The 21,393-nt window shown below is 37.5% G+C and overlaps 2 protein-coding genes across 2 annotated transcripts; one reads left to right on the plus strand and one right to left on the minus strand.

Annotated features, from left to right (window-relative positions):
- Positions 1-2,679: 2,679 nt before the first annotated feature.
- Positions 2,680-3,057, minus strand: LOC149011176 (uncharacterized). The gene has a single exon (XM_089162577.1). The coding sequence runs from the start codon at positions 3,055-3,057 to the stop codon at positions 2,680-2,682; it is 378 nt and encodes a 125-aa protein (XP_089018703.1).
- A 4,066-nt stretch (positions 3,058-7,123) lies between these two features.
- LOC149011177 (uncharacterized) lies at positions 7,124-19,468 on the plus strand. Its single transcript, XM_089161776.1, has 2 exons — positions 7,124-7,461; positions 18,683-19,468. Exons 1-2 carry the CDS (start codon positions 7,392-7,394, stop codon positions 19,363-19,365), a joined length of 753 nt encoding a protein of 250 aa, XP_089017902.1. The 5' UTR covers positions 7,124-7,391; the 3' UTR covers positions 19,366-19,468.
- The last annotated feature ends 1,925 nt before the right edge of the window (positions 19,469-21,393 follow it).

The following is a 21,393-nucleotide window of genomic DNA, read 5'->3' on the forward strand; positions in this document are numbered from 1 at the left end:
TCACACTTGATCACCCACTCCCTAAGTGGTCCTAAGCTCTCAAATTGCAAGAAAGCCTTATGGTTTGCCTCTCACCCTCTCCCAACCTTGAAGAAATATACCAAGGTGTTTCTAAGCTTGTGGAAGCCAAGCTTGAGGTGATTGAAGGCGTCGGTAGTGTATACATTTACATTTGAGCATACAACTCACATTGCATCACACTCACACAAGAGGTAAAGTGTCACACCTTTTGTTAAGGTAACATCCATACTTTGTAATTGTTTCAATTCTAGTCTAGGTTGGTAGATTAGAGTTGGTCATTGGGTGCTCTTGCCCATGAACAAAGATTGCTTGGGTGCTCTTGCCTGTGAACAAATATTGCTTGAGTGCTCTTGCCCTACTTGCTAAACAAAGATTGTAAATGGTTCTCTTGCCCCGTAACAAAGATTATTGTAAGGGTTTGATCTTTACCCATTGTATTGAAAGAGAATCAATAGTGGAATACTCTCTTGAGGCCAAGAGAGGAGTGGACGTACACTTGTATAGTTGAACCACTATAAATCCTGTGTTGTGGTTGCTTGTAATTGTCTAATTCGTTTGAATTTCAATTTACATTGTATTTCCGCATAAACCGCAAAATAGGGATATTGCACTAGTTGCAACCGAGAAGGACCCCCCCGAGGTTGCACCAACAATTGGTATCAGAGTGGGAGCTCAAATTAAGATTGAAATCAATCTTTAAAAGAGTCAAAGATCATGGCCTTTCCTTTTTATGAAGTTCCTTCAAGAACCGAAGGTCTTAACATCGCTAGACCTCCATATTTTGATGGAGAAGACTTTGCCTATTGGAAAAATAGGTTTGAGGACTTTGTGTGTGCACATGATATCGATGTGCGGGACGTCATAACATGTGGACCAAATGATGTTCTCAAAACAGATAAACATGGCCATAAGATACCCAAACCTAGAGCTGAGTAGACTTCGACCGACAAGGTCAAAATTCAATTAAATCAGAAACCAAAAATGTTTTTGCAATGTGCGTTAAGTGAAAAAGTCTACAATAGATGTGGCATTTGCAAAAATGCTAAAGAAGTTTTTGATAAGTTGGTAGTTACATATGAAGGGATTGACCATATCAAAAGGATGAACCTAGACATTTACATGCTTCAATATAAAGAGTTTAAAATGTTAGATTATGAGGACATTACTTCTTTATTTAGTAGATTTACTAACATTGTGAACAAGTTGTATAGCCTTGGAAAAGAATTGGCAAATGAGGACGTAACTATAAAAATTCTGAGAGCTCTTCCACCCTCATGGAGACCCAAAAGGACAGCAATTCAAGAAGCGGGTAATCTGTCTAAAATTACCATTGATGAGCTAATGGGATCTTTGCTAGCTCATGAAGCGGAGCTTGAAGAAGACAAGCAAGCAAGCGTGCAGCAGGATCGAAGGAAGAGGTCCAAAGCTCTAAAGAGTGCCACCAAGGAAGAAAAAGAAAGTGAGAATGAAGAAGAAGACTTGGATAGCGAGCTCTACCAAATCGCCAAAGAGTTCAAGAGACTTCTCAAAAAGAAAAGAGGGAAGCATCTTCACAAAGGAGAATCCTCTAAGGAGCACAAAGGTAAAAATCTTTTTCAGGTTTTCTCAAAGAAACCAAAGCACTATTTGGAGAATCCAACACATAGAGACCATGTTGCAGGCGACCACCAACCAATCGTTAGTCCGGTTCTGCTGTCTTGAAAAATTACTTTGTCCTTGGAAAAAATCACATGGCAATTCAAACTTTCAGTGATCCTGCTAACTGATAGTAAATTTATAGACAAAGATGGCACAAACAATGCATCTGTTTTGATTGAAAATAAATTCAACTTCCCATGTCCTTGAATAGGAACAGTGGTGCCATTAGTAACTGTAATAGGAGGGAAGAATTCCGCTTTATCAGTACTCAAATCAAATAAGCAATATGAAGAACGACACATATTTTCAGTTGCACCTGAATCTACTATAAAGTAATTCTGAGATAGAGTAGAAAGGGCAAGGGGAGTACCAGTGGTGTGAGCAACATTGTTTGATTCAGCTACTGGGTGAACAAAACTATTTGATTGAAGGAGCTGTTGTAGTTGAGATGCAATCTGTTCAAGAAAACCCTGGAAATCTGAAGAGCCTGTGTGCAACAATTTTTGGATCTGATGTTTTAGTGGTGGTCTGATCTTTAGAAGGACGCAAGTGAGGGTGCAACTGCCAGCATCGTTCTTTAGAATGACCATCACGATAACAATGATCACAATGATCACAATGATCACAATGATAAGTAGGTCGAGTTCCACGACCTTTCACACGATGATGACCACAAGAGACTTGATTTCCATAGCCAAAATTAGGAAGAATATTTGTTTTTGCAACATGGGCAGTAGTCTCATTTTGATCAATCCCTGGTTTTAAGGTCGATTGCATAACACGTCTTCTAGTTTCTTCTCTTTGAATAATGGCACAAACAGTAGTGAATGTGGGAATTTCTTGATTCATAAGTATCTGTCTTTTAAAGTCTTCGTATTCAGGATGAATACTGGCTAATAGTTGAAAGACACCGTCATACTCATCTCTCTTCATATATTCATCAATAGTTTGGGCTGGGGGACGATACTGACGAAGTTCGTCCCATTTCTTTTTAAGGTTTCTAAGATGGTCAAAAAAAGACTAAGAAGAGCCTTGTTCAACATGGGCAATCTCTTGTTGCAGTTCATAGATTCCAGAGGAATTATCAGCTTGTCCATACATAAGACTCAAGGCATCCCACAGAGATTTAGCCGTTTTAGAGTAAGCAAAAATCTCATATATCTGAGGTTCCATGGAATTAAAAAGCCAAGTCATAACTTGGTTATCATGGGCAAGCCATTCACCATATTTGGGGTCAGCAATATCAGGAGCTTTGGTCTGTCCATTAATATGAACAATTTTAGAACGCCCACCTAAGGCAACAGTTATTGCACGAGACCAAGTCAAAAAATTTCTCTCATTGAGTAAGGTGGAGGTAAGACGACCAGTGGGTTCGTATGAAACCTTTGGGTCAGTCATGATGAATACTTTTTACCCGTGCAACAACTAATCGACAAATAAACAAATAACCCAACCGGTTTTGCCTTTCCCTCCTTTTTTTGGTAAACAAAATCAAGAAATCAGCGTTTGAGACTTATCTGTCAAGAAACTTCGCCGACGTCGGCCTTTGGGAGATGATGAGGTGAGGAAGACGGCAAAAGAGATGAGCTGCTACAACAGAATTTGGCGAGCTAACTGGGTCACGCCGTGATTTGCTTTCTATTTCACTGATTTCTGTTTCGCCCTCAATAATATTTTGATGTGCCGCAACGTCGGAGACAGGAAGTGCGTTGGGAAAGAAAATTTTTTTCTTAATTTCAAGAGAGAGTGCACAACGAGCAAATCCAGGTAAGCTCTGATACCATGTTCAGAATGAATGCACGATTTTAATGTGATTCGATCTTCAATGTGAAGTCTACGTCCACGGTGAAATCCCCAATCAACTATATTCTGGGGAGAACTTTCATTATCTTTAAATATAGATAGTAGTGTACATGATCTAATATTTTACAATGAATGGAGTTCTACAAAGGATGGGAACTTTACAATACTTAGGATTGTTAGTTTTCATGTTGTACTGAAAGACTACTATCTGATAACAATGTGCATAACAGATACCTTCTCAAATCCATCCTCGTTCTTGATCGGGGAAAAAACTATAGGGTTTAAGATAAAAAGACATTTAAAGCAAGAGAAAGAAACACGAATAAAATATCTAAAACAAAAGTTTACCTGGTCGTTTCAACTTCAGCTCAATCCGTCCTCTCACTGAAATCTTCTCTGCCAGCGAAAGATTGACGATTTAGAGAGGTTAGTTCGTCGCTCTTATCTGCCAGCAAAAGTGAATCAAGAGAGGTTAGTTCGTCGTCCTTCTTTGCTAGCGAAAGTGGATTAAAGAAAACCGATTCAAGCAATGCGCAATGGTTCTCATGCGAAGAGCAGCAGCACATATTGCCTTATATAGGTAACAGGTGGGACCACGGATATTTCGATTAATATTTTACTTATCTTGGACGTGAAGTACCGAAATTTCCAATTAACGAAAAAGTAAATAGCATAAAGCTTAGACATTAATTGAATTAAATAACTATTTATTTTAAAAACTATTCATATAATAAATAGTGTTGAGATATTTTTAATGATAAATTAGTCAAATATATTCAATGGAAATTTAAGTAAAATTTATATAATTATTAAATATAAAGTGGGACCTTAATACTTTAAGGCCTCCATTTTAGAGTGTTAATGCAATTTACTCTATAAATAAATAAAAAATATCTAACGTCATAACATTCCCTAAGAAAATGTATCTTTTGACTCATCTGATTCTAAAAGCTCATGATGTATATGTTCACCTTGGTTTTTAATTCTAATCCTTGGATGTATACGGTCGGGTCCACCTTTATGTGCTCTTTCATATCAATATTGAAGCTTTCACTTAGTTATGCATTTTGTATTCCTCCTTTGAATGTATATTTCATATAACACTTTGGCCATCTGTATTTTATTTTGTAAATATAATATAACTACTAATTTTCTCCAATCATGTAGTACGAGTTAAAGGAATTTCTCTATATAGTCTTAGACTCTACTTCCTCTCGAAACTCATATATACACTTTTACATTATTGATAACAAACTTATTTCATCATTTCTTAAATTCTCTAAATGCTTGATTATATTTTTCATCAAGTGCAATGAACATAAATTGTAACTTATTCTACTAAAAGCCTCATGGTGATATCTTGATTGGTAAAAATTGTTTTGGGGGCTTCCTTTGTGCATGAATTTTAAAAAATGTTCTGAAGAACTATTTAATTAACTTCATTCTCTTATACAAAAGAGCCACATTAAATACAACAAATTCTTTATAATGATTAAAACCAGAGAATATACCAAAAATCATATTTTCTTTATTGGTACTAAAATGTTGAACTAAAGGTACCAACCTCACCGAAAAATGCACAATCAATTGCCATATTGATAGCATCCCAAAATATATTTGTAATCAATGAATCAATATCGAATTGTGTAACGTAAGAAGATGATGGATTAACCCTAATATCATCTTCAAAATATTAAAGCATGCTCCCCACTTTAACATAAGTAATTATCCCTTACTTTCGTCTGGTTTGTAGATAATTGTAATGGTATGAGATAATATTATGCATATAACTTCTATTAGGTTGTACACCCATATATGCAATCATGTTTTTTGTTCTAACTTTAGCTTTATCAGCTAAGTCAATTTCAAACACTTGTGCCTCCAAGATTTTATATTTAGATTTCGAATATGACTCGAAACAATAACAAGAATATTTCTAATAGAATATCTTTCACAATCTCTTAAGAGATAATTCACTAATGGATCAAGGGATAAGTAATTTGACTCATTCACATACCAATCATAAATGTTTGGAATCCATATTATGCAATGAGACATTACTTTTGCTAATTCTAATTGAAATGTGATATCAAATCAATCTATTTTGAGCTTCAGATACATAATTAGCGCATTCGTCATAGTTATTAGTGAGTGGTAGATAGATTGTGTAACTTATGATTATGAACTTCAACAAAATCAAAATATTCATATTTTTCGTTTTCTATAAGCATGATCCCCATGCAAGCTTCATAATTAGTCATTGTCTCCCCTCTTGGATTCTTGAGTGTAGATCCATCACACTTATGTTCCACTTTTAAATCATGTTTGGAGCATGCAACCCTCTTAGATTTTAATTTTAAGCTGTCAACCGTATCCTTTTATACATATTGTTTCTTACTATTAAATCCTATAATATAACTGTAAAAATTGTAGAATTGATAAGCATCTTCTTCATAATTAAATTGCATGCCAAACTTAGGCTTAACCTTAACAATTTTATTTGATTATTTGTTTAACGTCCTTTACTTATCTTCTTTTTTCTTAAAGTATTTAAAAATGATAAGCATTCATCACAAACCTTGAAACAAAAAAAAATGCATAAGAATTAACAAATTGGATTTACATAAGTATAAACTTATATGGAACTCATAAAACTTTAGATAAACACATCGCTATGATAATTAATACATGCATTGAGTCGGTTGTGGTAAATTCACAAACAAGTGAGCACATGCAGAAGATAATATAAAATATTACTTAAATTTGTCCACTATTGATCACCAACATTTTGGGGTCCTTAGTTTACAACTAAGGAAATGTTAAGATTGTGAAAAAAAGATTGTCAATAAAAATGCTAATGAAAATTGTGCAATTTTTCCTTATATAAACAAAAAAATTTACTTCCAGAGAGAGTAGGCATTGAATCATGGTTTTATCTTTCTATAGCTATAAAATTGTTGTGATTTCATAGAGAACTTTCAGATAAAAATTGCATGTTGACAAGTTAATTTCACAAGTAGAAATTTAGAGCCTTTCAGTTAACATATTCACATGTTTTTTCAGCTACCCCTTCTCTAACCTTTATTATTATTATTGAAAAATAATATATATATAGGACTTATTAATGATAATTATTTAAAGTGAATTTAAAAAATGACTACATTCATTGATTTTGTTTAAGGGTCGCAATTCTATTTTTGAATTTTTTTATTAAATTCACAAATTTAATAAGACTTAATTCTTATTTTGTCTTGAAATGTCAAGCATCCAATCACATGGATTGTAAAATTTCCTTTTGATATGAATAAATAATTCAAATCCTTAAATCGTGACTAATATTTTGAAGTTAGATTCTTGCATCATATAAATAGTCATGCATTTTCTAGATAATATTGAACTTTTCAATCTTGACAGTCTCAAATTATACAATGATTTAACGTTTTTGCATCTATAATAATTTTGAATTAAAAAAATAATACTTATATAAACTATAATAAAAAACTATAAAACAACCCAAACTATATATATATATATATATATATATATATATATATATATATTATATTAAGCTATAAATATATAAATTCCACGTAATTGAGTATTATTGGAAGTATCGAATATTTAGTCGTTGAGATTTTTCAAAGAAGGAAGCGCCGAAGCGGTTTGGACTAACAGCCAAGTAGACGGTCAAACGGAGTCTGACGCGGTCCGATTTGATCTCTTGCCTGGAAAGAGCGAAAGTCTTCTGTTTCAGTTCTCAGTTTTCTCTCCATTCTGGAATCCAAAGATGCTTTGTACATTCGTTGCTTTAGTTCTGTTCGTTTCCACTTTCCAGGCATAAAAGATAGATTAGGGTTCCATTCCCAGAAAGTAAAGTAAATAGGGTTGGTTTCAAAGCTTCAGAGCTTGTTTCAAGTCCCGGAGGAACCATGGATTTGCAGAACAAGAGGGTGCAACTCTTGCTATTCATGATTGGGCTCGTTTCTCTCTTCATCGTTGGTATGTGGATCTTCCTCCCACTCTTTCAGTTCCTCTAAATTTGGTTTTTTGCTCTTGTGGTTGGTTTTGATTCAAAAAGCTTTGTTCTTTACACATAAAGACCCACGCATGATACTTAACTTCCTTGTCATTATGAACTTAAATGTGAGAAGCAACCAATCCGCGTCCACGTTGTATAGGTTAAGTTACTGTTCTTCCATAAGATGGAAAGTACGTCAATTAGTTTAGAAATAAGTATTATAGTTGAGGTTCAGTTGAGCAAAATGGGTTGCTTCTGTAATTACTTGTTAATTTATTTATATAAGTTATTAGGGAAAGTCATGATTAGAGTGAAAGAGGTTTATAGAGCTGCATATTGAGTTGATCAGTCTGCCTTCCATCCAGTTCTTTTTCCTTGTACAGATTTTTCTCTGTTTTAGACATTAGGCTCTTCAGAGGATTTTATTTGCTATCTGTCTGGGGCTTAGAGATGAAGTGACTGCATTAAACAAGTTTATTTGGACTATTATGCAGATTGAAAACTAGAAATAGATCAGTTGGTTGTTTAAAATGAAGCAAGAAAGAGTAATCAGACAATATCCTTTCCAATTCGTCTGACTTCTCCATTGACATTTCTGAGGCATTATACCCTCCCTTGTCCTGCTGATTTGTCAGCCAGTTCTTGTCCTTCATTGCCTGACTAATTCTTGTTGCAAGTTTGGTCCATTAGCTGAGGAAGATGAACTATGATACTTGGTTGTGCTTCCATTCTTTTAGGTCATGGTGAGGGGTTAGTCAACTCACCGAGTGATTTAACCCCTTTATACACTTTTAGCTTGAGCCACTGTAGAAGTTCTTAAAGGCACTTCTTATTTTCTTTATCTTGAGCTTTTGTAGTCCTTTTATAGCTTGTTCACTTTTCTGACAGCAGTATATTTAAAAGTCTAGGCTCTCTGATGGCTTGCTGCCTTTACGTGTCTGAGAATATGCAAGTTTTAATCTTTTTGCTGATTTACTTTTATAGCTTATGGATTGTACTATTTTCTTAGTGCGCCCATACAATAAGGTTTATGTCAAATTAGATTTTACCAGATATTGTGGTAAAGTATACATTTTTATGGTATTCCAGGCTAATGTAAGTCAGGTATTGAGGAATACAAGATTAGAGATAGAATCCCACTCAAAGAGGAGAAAGTGGAAGAGCTTAAAGATTTAGTGATAGTGAATCCCTGCCATCACTTCAACACCTCAACCACTAAGGAGGCTTACAACCTAGATGTTTTTCTACCCCAAAAAAAAAAAAAAAAAAAAAGAAGAAGAAGAAGAAGGAAAAAACCTAGCTTTTTTTAGTATGTATTAAATGCATGATACCTTCACAATATATGAGATGAGGATTGGCAAGTCCAAATTCATTGTCTTAGAAGTTGCCTTCAAAACCCAGAAAGATCACAGGTCAAACCAAGAGCTAGAAGCAGAAAGTTTGGAGAATCAATGAAAAGAAAACTTTGTTAGAAACCTTTAAAGAGGCAAAGAGAAGTTCATAGGTTACCTCTCACTTGCTTCAAATGTGGAGGAATTGGACATCTAATGTCCACTCCAAGGGATTTTGGTGAAGTAGGCACTGAGAAGAAATTCAAAGAAGGGACTGGAAAAGGCATACAAGAAAATCTTATTTCCAAGAAATGTGCCATTTTATCAAATGGGTTGCTCCACTGCTGGTTTAGAAAATAAATGTGGTCAGGCCCTTGTTGATGGCTTTTGACTTAAAAGCAAAAAATAGGTGAGAATAGTCTGATAAGAAGATGGGCCAAAATAAGATGAGGTGGAGAATGAAGCTGAAGTAGACCTTAAAAATAAGAGTTGATTGCCCCCTTATATGCATTGAGTGCTGAGTGAAGAAGACATGAAGAATTCCAGAATTTGAAGAGATCTACTGTCATTGTCATGAAGCTGAACGGAATGAGCAAAAGAATAAAAGGTCTAATGGAAGCAGTTGAGGCCCAATTCATCTTAAAGAATGAGAACAGCTGCAACCTTGAAAGAGAGATCACAAACCCGAAACTCAAGTGACCTAGTTGAAACAAGAAGGTGTGTGATTTTTATGAGCTTGAAGAAAGGACATCCAAACTTGATGAGATTCTGAAGAATTGAAGACCCAGTCACATCAAGAGTGGACTTGGCCTCTTAGAAGAAACATTTGCAAGGAAACTGAGTCAATGAAGACCAAGCAGAAAGGCTAAGGCACAACTAAGAATCATGTGAGATGAGAAATAGTGACAAGGTAACAGTAGAGAGGAGAGAAAGGCAAGAAATTCAAGGCAGACAAAATTAGTGGGCCATAACATCTACAACAACATAATCCATCAAAGATGAAGGAGGTACACTGGCCCAACTGTGTGGCATGACCTCAGCTAAGTTCAACTTCTAGACTGCAATTACAGCATGGGACCAAGGAGTAAGAAATCATGTCTCACCTCCAATGGGATATTCTGTGGAGTGTTGTACATGTCATAGCCTCATAGGCATGGGCACATTGCAAGAAACTGTACAAGAGTGACACCATACAAGCAGTGGCAAGAAGAAAGCTGTATTATGAAGCAAGACAGAACAAGAGAACTTTGGAGGGACACTGAAAAAGGGTAAAACAGATGTCTCAAGTAGTTACAAGGAATGTATGGAAAGAAGAAGCCACAAATGAGCAGACAACAACATATACTCTGCCAGACATTGCCCAAGAGGCTCCTAGCTGCATTTGAATTTAGGTGTGGGTACATCTTCATAGCACTGAAGTGCACAGGCACACATGCTGAAAGGAAAGCTGCTGTCATTGTTGTATCTTTTGCTCGTGTCTGAACTTAGTGGGAGTTGGTAGCTATGCCCTTGGGATTGTTGTCAAAGGAGTCGTGCAACATCCTGACCTGGGGGCTATCTAGAGTAGCCTAAAGACCCAGGATTTTTACACAGGCTTCCTTCCTAGACCATCTGATACAATACCCGTAATCGAGGAACATTTGTAATATCCACGCCATTAATTTGTAGAATAGAATAATAAAAGGTATAGAGGTAATTACTTTGAGGTAGCCTATTTGGTTTACATTGCATTTACAGTTATCTATAAGTAAAGTTTAAATGATGCTTCAATGTCATTGTCATAAATCATCTATTTTAAAGCACGTGCCTAGCTCTATAGAGTGAGAGAGTCATAACTCATAACAGTAAGTATTGCAGCATCACGTCACGTTGTGCAACAACACAAAGGCTTCCTTTGCCACCCATACTATCTTGAATCCTGTAATACCATCTAAAAGAAAAGAAACCCGAGGGTTGAGTTCCATTGAACTCGTGAGGGGAAACAATCACATCCAAGATGTAGGCTATTTATGCCATCCAACGTATGTGGTATGCAAGTGTTTAACTATTGTTCCACGCCTTATGTAGATACCAGTCCTTGGAGTTGGGTCTCTCAATTCATGAAAAGAAAATTTAAGATTGGAGATATAAGGTAAGGGCTACTCTCCGTACTATGACCAGGGTTAAGGGGAAATCGGTCTACTCTGGTCCCACCATCACACATCATCACTTTGGAAAGAAAATGCATGATCGTTGGTACGGATTGGCGCGTGTCAGGGAATTGCCTAACCCAATGCAAGGTCTCAATTTATTGTGCACTCCATGGCCAAACTATACTGGCCTCAAGCACCCGATATCTTGGCCTAGTATCCCTTGCCATTCTAAGGGCATAGATTCTCGAGCACCTGCTATCTTGGATGTATACTCCAACAACCCTATGCCATTACCTTAGGTCCCAACATCTTCGATATAACATGAATGGAACACTAAGGTACTAAGTGTTCACTCACAACTCCTATTCCGTCTATTGGGCGCCCATTGGTACCATTATTCTATACCACGGGTTACGGGTTGCCAATCTGTTGGTAGGGTGGTTGCACTCCAGGGTTGATCCTGGTCTAGTGCAACTATATGAATGCGAACCATATGTACAAGCATGCATGATCATGTGAGGTGCATCTGTGGATGAGTGTTTGGAGGCAATGGCAATGGCCAACCCCCCAGCATATTATATGAATGCTATCCCCTATATCCACATACATATCATATTCGCATGTAGTGTTTAAGATATTAGACAGATTAAGTATTGAATGGATGGAGTGTGTGATAAGTGTAAAACCCACATTATTATTCCTCATAAGTGCATGCAACATGATCTTTTCATCCCAACATTCACATAACAGCATAAGCATCATTAACGTAATAACATAGCATGTATTTAAATCCTAATTTAGTGTACAATTCCCCTCATCTTGTTTGCAGTTTCAATTCAATCCAGTTGATGTTCTAAAAAGTGAGGTAATAAACTCTATCTCTGGTCAGTTTCTCTATCCACAGTGTATACCTGTTAGTTCCCCAAACTGACCTCCATTGGTTGCCTTTAAGGTAGTTGGTCGATGCAGCAACACCAGCCGGTCGTTACAGCATCGACCGGCAAGCTTGCTAAATGAAACCCAAATCCGAAAGTTGGGATTTTTCTTCCCGCATCCTAGTGGGTTTCCCAACAAAGGTTCCTGACTGTAACAACATATTTTTGGTGTATTCCCCCTCTAATTAGTCTCTAATCCACCCCTTTCACCTAAGGTTCCAAATTACCCAATTTGGTTTGAAAGCTAACTAAAACTTATTCCTTGCTGAAATTAGAGCATTTAGGATTCATCTAGCTTCCTTTGATGCCAATTCTAGCTTTACTCCCAAATTCCAAAAGTCCTTTGATTAACCCCAATTCCTAACTTCAATCAATTCGTTAATGCTTCTGATCTCAACCACATTTAACAAGATCCATACGTGGATGTAGAAGAAAGAAAGCTTTATCTGATTTCAGCATTTTTTGTAGAGTTCTACTTATTCTTGGGTCCCATTTCCAAGGATTCCAATGTTCTTACCTCTAGCCTTTCCTTCCCCTTTCTTCAAACTCCCAGAAAATTAATAAGCAACTTAAATAATGCCATAGGACAGCACCTTGGGGGTATTTAGGTCCTTTTGGGAGACTCCAATTCAACAACCAGCCAGTTGATGTATGGCAGTTAATACTATAGACTGCTATGTATCAACCGCCAACTGTTTGACAGCAACAGAAATTTGACCTTTGCTCGCTGTTTGGGTCATAGCTTCCTTGATACTAATCTAATTGACTTGATTCTTTTTGCATCATTTTCTAGACTCAAAGGGCTTCATTTTATGTGAAGGACACTTGGTCAAATTCTCCCTTTAAGATCCCCTAATATGGGTTGAAGTCTGCTGTTATGCTGTCAGCAGGTTGTTTGGGTGATTAGTGTTAACAGGTCTTTGGGTCCAGACCTTACATCACCCCAAGGGTTTAGGATTTTGGGTAGGGATATCACAAGTCGTGATCTCAAAATGGAGATTGTCCTTATGGAGGGGAAAGAATTACCCAAATGAAGGGAAGAAATAGATACCTCATGAAAGGGGAGGTGTGCTTTAGAGGACAGGAAAGTTTTCTTTTGTCATTGTAGGTATTCTGCATGGAGGGAGTGCTTTGATGAGTTTGGAGTGTGCATTACCAATAATTCCTAAGGGGGAGATGGTTGCGAAGACTGATGATGCTGTGGTCTTATCGTTATTGTCAATATAGGTTATACACTCTTGAGGGTGATGGGTGGTTTGCCGAGGTCAAAATGTGGTCTATTTTGAAGAAGGCCAAGATTCTTGAAAAATTGAGAGAATATACTTAATCAGATTCAATGTCAAACAAGCTACTTTTCATGTTGAGTGAAGGGTTCCTGACATCAAGTTCCACACATGCTCGATGGTGACATCTAGTACATTCCATGTCACATGATGTTACTAATAAGTCTACCCTCTACACATGTTGAACAAATGTTGAACAGTGTCTAGGATTGCCGGAGGGCAGTCAATGGTCTCTTGAGGTTGAACAAATGTTGAACAGTGTCTCTCTTCTGGTGACATGCATGCCTGACAATTCAGTACTTATTACATTTTTCTAGACACTAAGGATGGGTTGACGTGAAGGGGATCAATTGATGTGTGCTCAATATAACAGCAGTCACGTAGTGCATCAAATACAGTTATAAATGACCAAATATTGTAAGTCATCCTTAGTTCAAGTTGGATATTAGGGCATACAGGATTTGGGGGAAATTCCTACTCATGAGAGAAGGAGAGAAAAAGAGAAGCTCCAAGTCATGAAGTCCCTGAAGAGTTAATTCAATCCTAAGTACATGAATAAAGCAGCTGAGGTCCATATCCTTCCCAATCTATCTTGATTAACACTAACAGTAGGGAGCTCTTGCAGGAACCCTCCCTGAGCCGTTTGTCTTGGCTCTTATATTGATCAATAATAAACGCAATAGCCACACACCCAGCAGTAATCATAGCAAATAGCCAATAGCCACACCCTCTGCAGTAAAGAGGTGATTTGGAAGAGTCCTTTTCTATTTAGGAAGGTGGATATAATCTTGCTCGACCCACTTAAGTCTAATCTTTGCATCATGCTTCCATTAGCACCATGTAGTACATGAAGGCACTCATTTGATGCTTGTTGGTCGGCTGATGTGCCCTTCACCATCAAGAAGGGAGGCCAAGAAGAACTGCCTTTGTGGAAAGACCTAGTTTAACTATGCCTCTAACCCACACCGGTTGGAGTTGCTTGACTTGTGTCACAAATCTCTAAGCTCATTTGACAAGCAAGGCTTAGTTTAGGTAATGAAATTTTGCATCCCAACCCCAAAAGATGGGGAAAGATTGCTTTGAAGGGAATCATCATGGGGATACACATAACATTGGATTGACCCAAAGCCATTTGCAGACTCAGATTGAGAACTAGGTTCAATTATGGAATTTAGTCCATAGTAGATAGATGGTAATTTGTTTATTTTATTGGTAAAAATTATGTTTGTAGATTTTTAATTGGAGTAGGATTATAGTAGTTCTAGTCAGTTTTGAACTGTTAAAGAGTCCTAGTATAATTGTTTTCTAATTTCTATTTTTTCGTCTTTTATTAGAATGGTGTTTGAAGCTCCAAGGGTGTTGAAGTGCAGACTGTTAGTAGAATAAGAAAAGGAGAAGCATATCCTTGTAGGTAGCCTTTAAATTTGTGCCTTTTCTACTATAAGCATAGACAATGGACTATGGCACCTTAGACACATTTGGTGCATTGGCATAATGCCATTGGAATATATTGTTGTATGCTATTCACTATCCAGTGATTGTTTTGTAGAGGTTTGTCTTTCTTTTGTGGTGGGAGACACTTAATTTTCGGTGCAGGTTGTCTTAGTGGGTGCTACATAAATCTGGGAGTTGGTATACATAAATATGGGTCAGTGTTCCTTCCAATTGGTGATATTAAATGTGAATTTTATTGTGCATCATACATAGTCTGGATTCTGGTTGTAGCCCAAACAGTATTTGCACCATGAAAGTGGCCACACTTGCAAATCAGGTGTCCTCTATGCATGGGCTTGCTTTCTTTGTGATTTATGTTCTATATGTGGATCTGTTGATTGTGTGCTGGCTCAACGTGTCAGATCTACCTCAGTCAGCGAGAATTTTTTGTTAGACTGTGGTCAGTGAGAATTTTTTGTTAGACTGTGGTCAGTGATTCTAACTCCTCTTGGTGATAGCCTGAGTTCTGCTGTGTTATAGTTTAGTGGGTTCTACATGATTTTTTGGTTTTGCTAACTGCAAAAGTAGGATTACAACAAGGACAGGCTGGGCTAGGCTTTTCCAATTCCACTCCCATCCTATATGTTCTTGGCCAACCCCCTATATGGCCTCAAATCTGCCCTCGGCCCAAGCCAAGCCCATTCTCGCCCTAATTGTCCTTGATTGGGCCGGGGTTGGGACAGGTTGGCCTTGTCCCTATCCCTGATGGCCTTGTCCTTGATTGGCCCTTTCCCTAGCCCCGAATCATATATAAACATATATGTAAAATCAAGAAAATGCATAATCTAACCTGTTATTCAGTTTGAACCATCTAATGTATAAAAATATTGGTCCAATATAGTTAAGTGACAACAACAACAACAACAACAACAACAACAACAACAAGCCTTGTCCCAACTAAATGGGGTTGGCTACATGGGTTCTTGCCTTCCTACAATTCTGTTTGAGGCCACATTAGATACAAGGCCTAAGCGATGCATATTCTTTCTCACCACTTCTCTTAAGGTTATCTTAGGTCTACCTCTAGCTCTTCTAGTTCCTTCAATCTGGATTATATCACTTCTCCGTATAGGGGAGAACCTATAGATCATGCCATTCAAATTTCTCTTGAGAACCTTCTTTTTTGAAATTTTACTTAGATGTTCCAAGTTAGGATTGTTGATCTATAAAAATTACACTTAGGTGCAAGAATGAATTGAACTGGTTTTCAATTAATGTTTATAGTAAGAGGTTGGTACACATATTTACACTTGTAATAAATTTTGAGTTAAACTTGTTTTGTGCTTTGATTATTAAAAAACACCTATAATAGTTTAATTGGAATTTGATCATAAAATGCCCTAACTTAAGAGTAAGGATTTGTGACCTCAAACTTATGGCCTTTAAAACTTACCCCAATTTAACTAGAATTTTGATTCTAAAACGCCCTAATGAAATCGGATTGGAATTATGATTCTAAGTAAGTCAACAATTATTTAAATAAATATTTTTTAATAAAAATATAGGATTTAACAAACTATTTTAGTTTGTTTTATGGTAACATATTAAAAAATAAAAAAAGGACAATGGATCATATATTTTCACTAAATGACAACAACAAAAGAAATATAAAATAATAGAAAATGAAGTGAACTTAATAGATCAAAATGACTTAGGGTCAAAATTAGGGCTTGGATCAAGTTTAATATGAAGGCCAATGTTAGGATGAAATTCATGGTTAAGTCTAGGGTCAGGAGCAAAGGCCAAAATCAGGGCAGTCAAAGTTATGGTTAGAATTAGGGTCAGAATTAGGGTCAAGATCAAGGCCAAAAATCATGGATGGGTTGGGATGGGCTAGGTGAGACAAATAGAAATCTCAGACTTGCCCTTGCTCCTGATTTAGGGCCAAATTCTTGAGCTCAAGCCCTGTTCAGGCTCATGGCAGGTTAGGGCCACTAGTGCAAAACTTTCACACGTATGCAAAAGTGTATCTTGCCAGATCGCGTAATGAGACAATGCACGTCAGCTGTCTGTCTGTAGCTTTTTCTGTAGCGTGTCAGCATATGGATTTGTCTGCTATTTTCTGCTAGCACATTTGTCTTGTAGGACCAAACAGTGTCTCAATTATGTGTTACACTTGAGCATTTGAATGATTGCTCCAAAAATTGCCCCTGTTAATTGGAAGCCGGGGATGACAAATAAAAGGTGAATCCAATATGATAGAAAGGTTCTTCTGATTGTTAACCATTTGATAATATCTAGGACTAAAAATTGGGGATGCAGGATCAGGTCAATTTCCAGTAATTTTGATCCTTTTCCTGACACCTGGGTGGTTATGCGGAGTTCAGTTACTCTTAAGTGTGGGCAGAAACTGCAGTATATAGACCTTTTCTGCTGATTTTTGGGGAAATCAGGCTTCTGCAATCCGGAGTTGATGTGGCCAGTTCACCTGATCCAATCTTGGTACCTGAAACTATGGATGATATCAGTGCACCTTTCACCTTTAGTATGTCAAATTAAAATGGGCATATAGTGCATGAGACTCCTGCCGCTACAGGTTCTGGGGAGGTCACAATGTATGCCGCCATAGCCCTGCTTTCATGGGAAGGTTCTTTCCAGACTCAAATCCCTGAACAATATATCATTATGGAGCACACATACCATTGCACCAAGGCCTGCTTTGTTAGATGCTATACTGGTAAATTATGAGAGATAACATAGATATGTTTGAAAGCATTAGGCTTTGTCTGAAGCATTGGTTTTGCACTTCTGCTTGTAGTTTTCTGGATGTGTAAGTCTAGAACCGCAGAATTTAACTTGGAGCACCATTGAATTTATATGTGGTCCTTGAGAAAATTATCTTTCCTATGAACATGCAAACTCATGAAAACATGTATTTGGTAAAGTTTTTGTATTCAAGAAGATGACACCTGAAGGAGGAGGTTTTGGGGGATTATAAATTATCTGCAACTGAATTTAAGTCTTCTCAGAATATTCAAGCTTAATATTCTTGTTCAAAAGGTAAGGATTGTACTAATGTCAAAAGAAAGTGCCACACATGGATGATGTAAAAGAAAATCCTGTCCTTGAAGAGAGAGCTCCTTTTTACTATTCAAGACAGCATTCCCCACTAGACAACAATTCAAAATCTCATTTTCCCCATGCCATTAAAGTTCTATGGAGATGATAGACAGAAAAATAGATACAATTCCTACTTTCTTCATCCTGTGCGTAGAAGATTTCTTTTCTCAATTACTATTGGGTTTCTCTCTACTGGGAAGTACACCCATGCTGGAAAAGGACAGTTCTCCCATACGAGGTGAGTTGTTCCATCCATGTGACTCATTTCTCATTCCTCTGACACTGAAACTAGGGGACAATACTTGGGGGGGGGGTCCTGCAGAAAAGTAGCTATGCGGCAGGATGAGAAAAGGCTTATACCTCTCTTTCATGTTACATATTTCAATATCAAAAAGAAAATGTAAAATGAAAAGGTCATATAAAATTAAGCCCCTTGGAGAAATCTGGAACTCTCCAATTTCATACCTGAGAATGCATCTGGCTTTCTATAAGAACAAAACATTCACACACTACATTTTCTTAACCCAAAATGGTGGAGGACAGGGAAGGTTCCTTTTTGTGGGTACTCCCAGGAACAGACCACAGGAAGACTCATCCAGTCCCACTGACTCCAGCATCTCCTGTCATACAGGAGCCACTAACCTACCTCTCAGGAACAAGTGATCAACATCCCCTGCTGAATCAGAATAGAACATGTAGTGGTTCCTTAATCTCTATCCCTTTGATGAGATTATCATATGTGAAATGTGATGTTTGTCTCAGCCTTGCTATCCACAGAAAGGCCCCAAAGGCTCAAATAGTAAATTTTCTGTTGGTTAGATTTTCAATATGTGCATCTTGCTTCCTCTTGTTCTTGTACTGTCAGACAGTTGCCCTGTTTCCTATGGTTTTTATAAAAAAATATAATTGCTTTTCTTTTCCTTGTATAAGAAAGTTGTGCTTTAACTATGACATTGACCTTTTACAGCTGAAAAATGCCGAGAGCTGGTTGGAGAGGAGTCATCTTCCAAGAGTGGGAAATTTACTTTGTTGAACTGTTTTGATATGAGTTCTGGATCGGTTGCATGTGCAGCTAAGGAAGGTGTAAAACTTTATACCTATAACATCAGATCAGCTCATGTTGAGAAGGTAAGGCATCGAGCTATTGAAGCTGCCCTTACCCAAGCATTAGCACAGGGGCTGAGTGCCAGTGATGCAGCCAAGCAAGCACAGAAAGAGGCTGCGAAGGCTGCAAAGATGGCATCTCGACAAGCCAAACGCATCATAGGTCCTATTATTTCTTCTGGGTGGGACTTCTTTGAAGCCATTTACTATGGTGGTACCATGACAGAGGGCTTCCTCAGGGGCTCTGGGACCTTGTTTGGAACCTATGCTGGTGGTTTTCTTGGAGAAGAAAGGATGGGGAAGTTGGGTTATCTTGTAGGAAGTCATTTGGGCAGTTGGGTTGGAGGAAGGATAGGACTCATGGTATACGATGTGGTTAATGGAGTACAAACCCTGCTTCAGTTTGCTGAAACAGTAGAAAGTGAAGTACATGAATATCAGGAGTCTTATGTTGATGAAACTCCTAATTACGTACATGAATATGAGAACTCTGAAGCGTCTCAGGAGTCTTACATTTATGAAACTCCTGACCATGAGGAGTTGTAAAGCATCAATAATTCTTATGAAGTTCTAGATGATCTTCTTCCGTGATTCTGTTTGTTTCTCTCTCCTGTCTCTCTTCTCCCCCTGCCTCTCTCTCCCTCCCCCCCCCCCCAAAACAAACAGACACAAACAAAACCCTTTTCCCCCCCCCTTCTGTAATTAAAGTATATTGAATGTAGCAAAATTAAACTGTATTCTGTTGACATATGCTTGTAGAATCTAGGAGAATTTTGATTATTTAGCCATATACTTGGGTTAATTCGTTTGCAAAGTCCAGAGATTTCTTTAGTTCTATCTGCTTAATTAATGTGGACTGGCCTTACTATATTCACTAAAGTAGCTCTTATATGCATCAATTGTTTATTCAGTTAGGCATTAGCTAGTACTAGTTATGTTGAATTTTTGTTCGTTGACTTGCTCATCTTGCTACTAATACTTGGGGTAAGTTCTTCGTGAGGAAATTTCGGATACCTTTCCATACTTTGTATCTGGAATACTTACACAACATTTCCGCTTCAGTCTTCGGTGTTGGTGGTACTTATCATGCACTTCTTGGATTGATTGGGGACTGACAAAATCCACTCTGTTCTGTTAATGAGATGAGTTTTTGAGGCAGCAACATTGATGACAACCACCTCAGTTTGAGCTTTGGCTTGCAGGGATTTATGAGTTTCCAGAATGTGCATCCACCTTACAGAGTGCATTATGAGGGTGAACTGGGTTTTCTGTGGGGTTGTTGTAGCAGTATGCCATGTGAGTTGAGCATGATAGTCTTGTTCTTTGCGAACTCCCTGAACTGTTCATCCTTCATTGTTAGGGTTCTATCTTGCCTCTATTGAACATGAGCATTACGTCCTAGGGAGGGGAACATGTTTGCCCACTCGCTAACTTGGAAGGCCATGTCCATTTCTAGCCGGATGTATTTGCCAAATTTCACCCATTGGATTCTTGAATTGTGCCATCAAGACTCCTTGTGTTTCAAAAGTTCTTCTCATTAAGATTCTGTGTAATAAAAAAAAGAGACAACATAGCCATTACATCCCGACAAATTTTATTAGAGACATGTTTAAGTGTGTGGATGATGAGAAAACATCATTTGTTGTGCACAACAGTACACTTATATATCAAATAAATAGTTGAAAAAAATAATAATAAAAGACTATTGAGGATTTTATTTATTTATTTAAAATCAAGTCTTTAATCAGAGTCTTCTATTTGGTATAAGGTGTATATCAAAGCACAGTAGAGAGATGTGAGCAAAGATAAAAAAAATTCCGTGTAATAATATATTAGATTGTGAAAATATTTTTTATTATTTTGAAATGATAGTTTTTTATAATTTAAATTTCATAATCAGCGAGGTGTGTGACGCGGGTCGAACACCGGATTAGTCAGGGCAAAGCCTTGGAAACCGGGGTTGGCAACCAAAAAAAAAAAAAAATCATAATCAACATAACTCTTCTAAGAAAATATTTGCTTTTAAGACCCTAAATCATGATAAAGTGGGAGTTGTGAGTCGTGTTATCATACCCTTAGGCTGCGTTTGTTTGCAAAGGTGGGGTCGGAAAAAAAAAATATGGGCCCCATGTGTAGTGGGGTGAGGGAGAACGAATGGAAATGAAAGGGTTTTTGTAGAAAAGTAATAGTGGTGGGTCCCACTTTTTACTTTTTCCAACTTTCCCACAGAGTCCCACCAAATATGTGGGGTTTTAAAATGGCTTGGGTGGAAAAGTTGGGTTGCCACATCACCAGCCATCAAGGAAACTTGTCTCTCACTTTCCCACCCCAAGCAACTAAACAATCTACCATTTTGGGATTTAAGGGAAAAGTAAGAAATCTACATTTTTTTTCAAGAATTTTCCCACCCCACTTTTTTTTTTTTGTGGTTTGCCAACCCCGGTTTATAAACCGGTGTTCGACCAGCGTAGCACACCTAGCTATGGTGGGTGAGTCTCCCAGCGGGGATTTTTTGCATCCACAAAGATTCGATACCGGAACCTTGCTTAAACGAACCAATTTGCTTACCACTTG

Source organism: Hakea prostrata, chromosome 7 (genome assembly GCF_041222555.1).
Source record: "Hakea prostrata isolate BN-2017 chromosome 7, UWA_Hpros_2, whole genome shotgun sequence".
In the NCBI taxonomy this organism is placed as follows: domain Eukaryota; kingdom Viridiplantae; phylum Streptophyta; class Magnoliopsida; order Proteales; family Proteaceae; genus Hakea; species Hakea prostrata.

Excerpts from the sequence above, each read along its gene's own strand:
- LOC149011176 (XM_089162577.1), bottom strand. The coding sequence starts at position 3,057 with ATGACTGACCCAAAGGTTTCATACGAACCCACTGGTCGTCTTACCTCC.
- LOC149011177 (XM_089161776.1), top strand. The coding sequence starts at position 7,392 with ATGGATTTGCAGAACAAGAGGGTGCAACTCTTGCTATTCATGATTGGG. Across the intron at positions 7,462-18,682 it reads CGTTTCTCTCTTCATCGTTG|CTGAAAAATGCCGAGAGCTG; the intron begins GTATGTGGATCT and ends GACCTTTTACAG.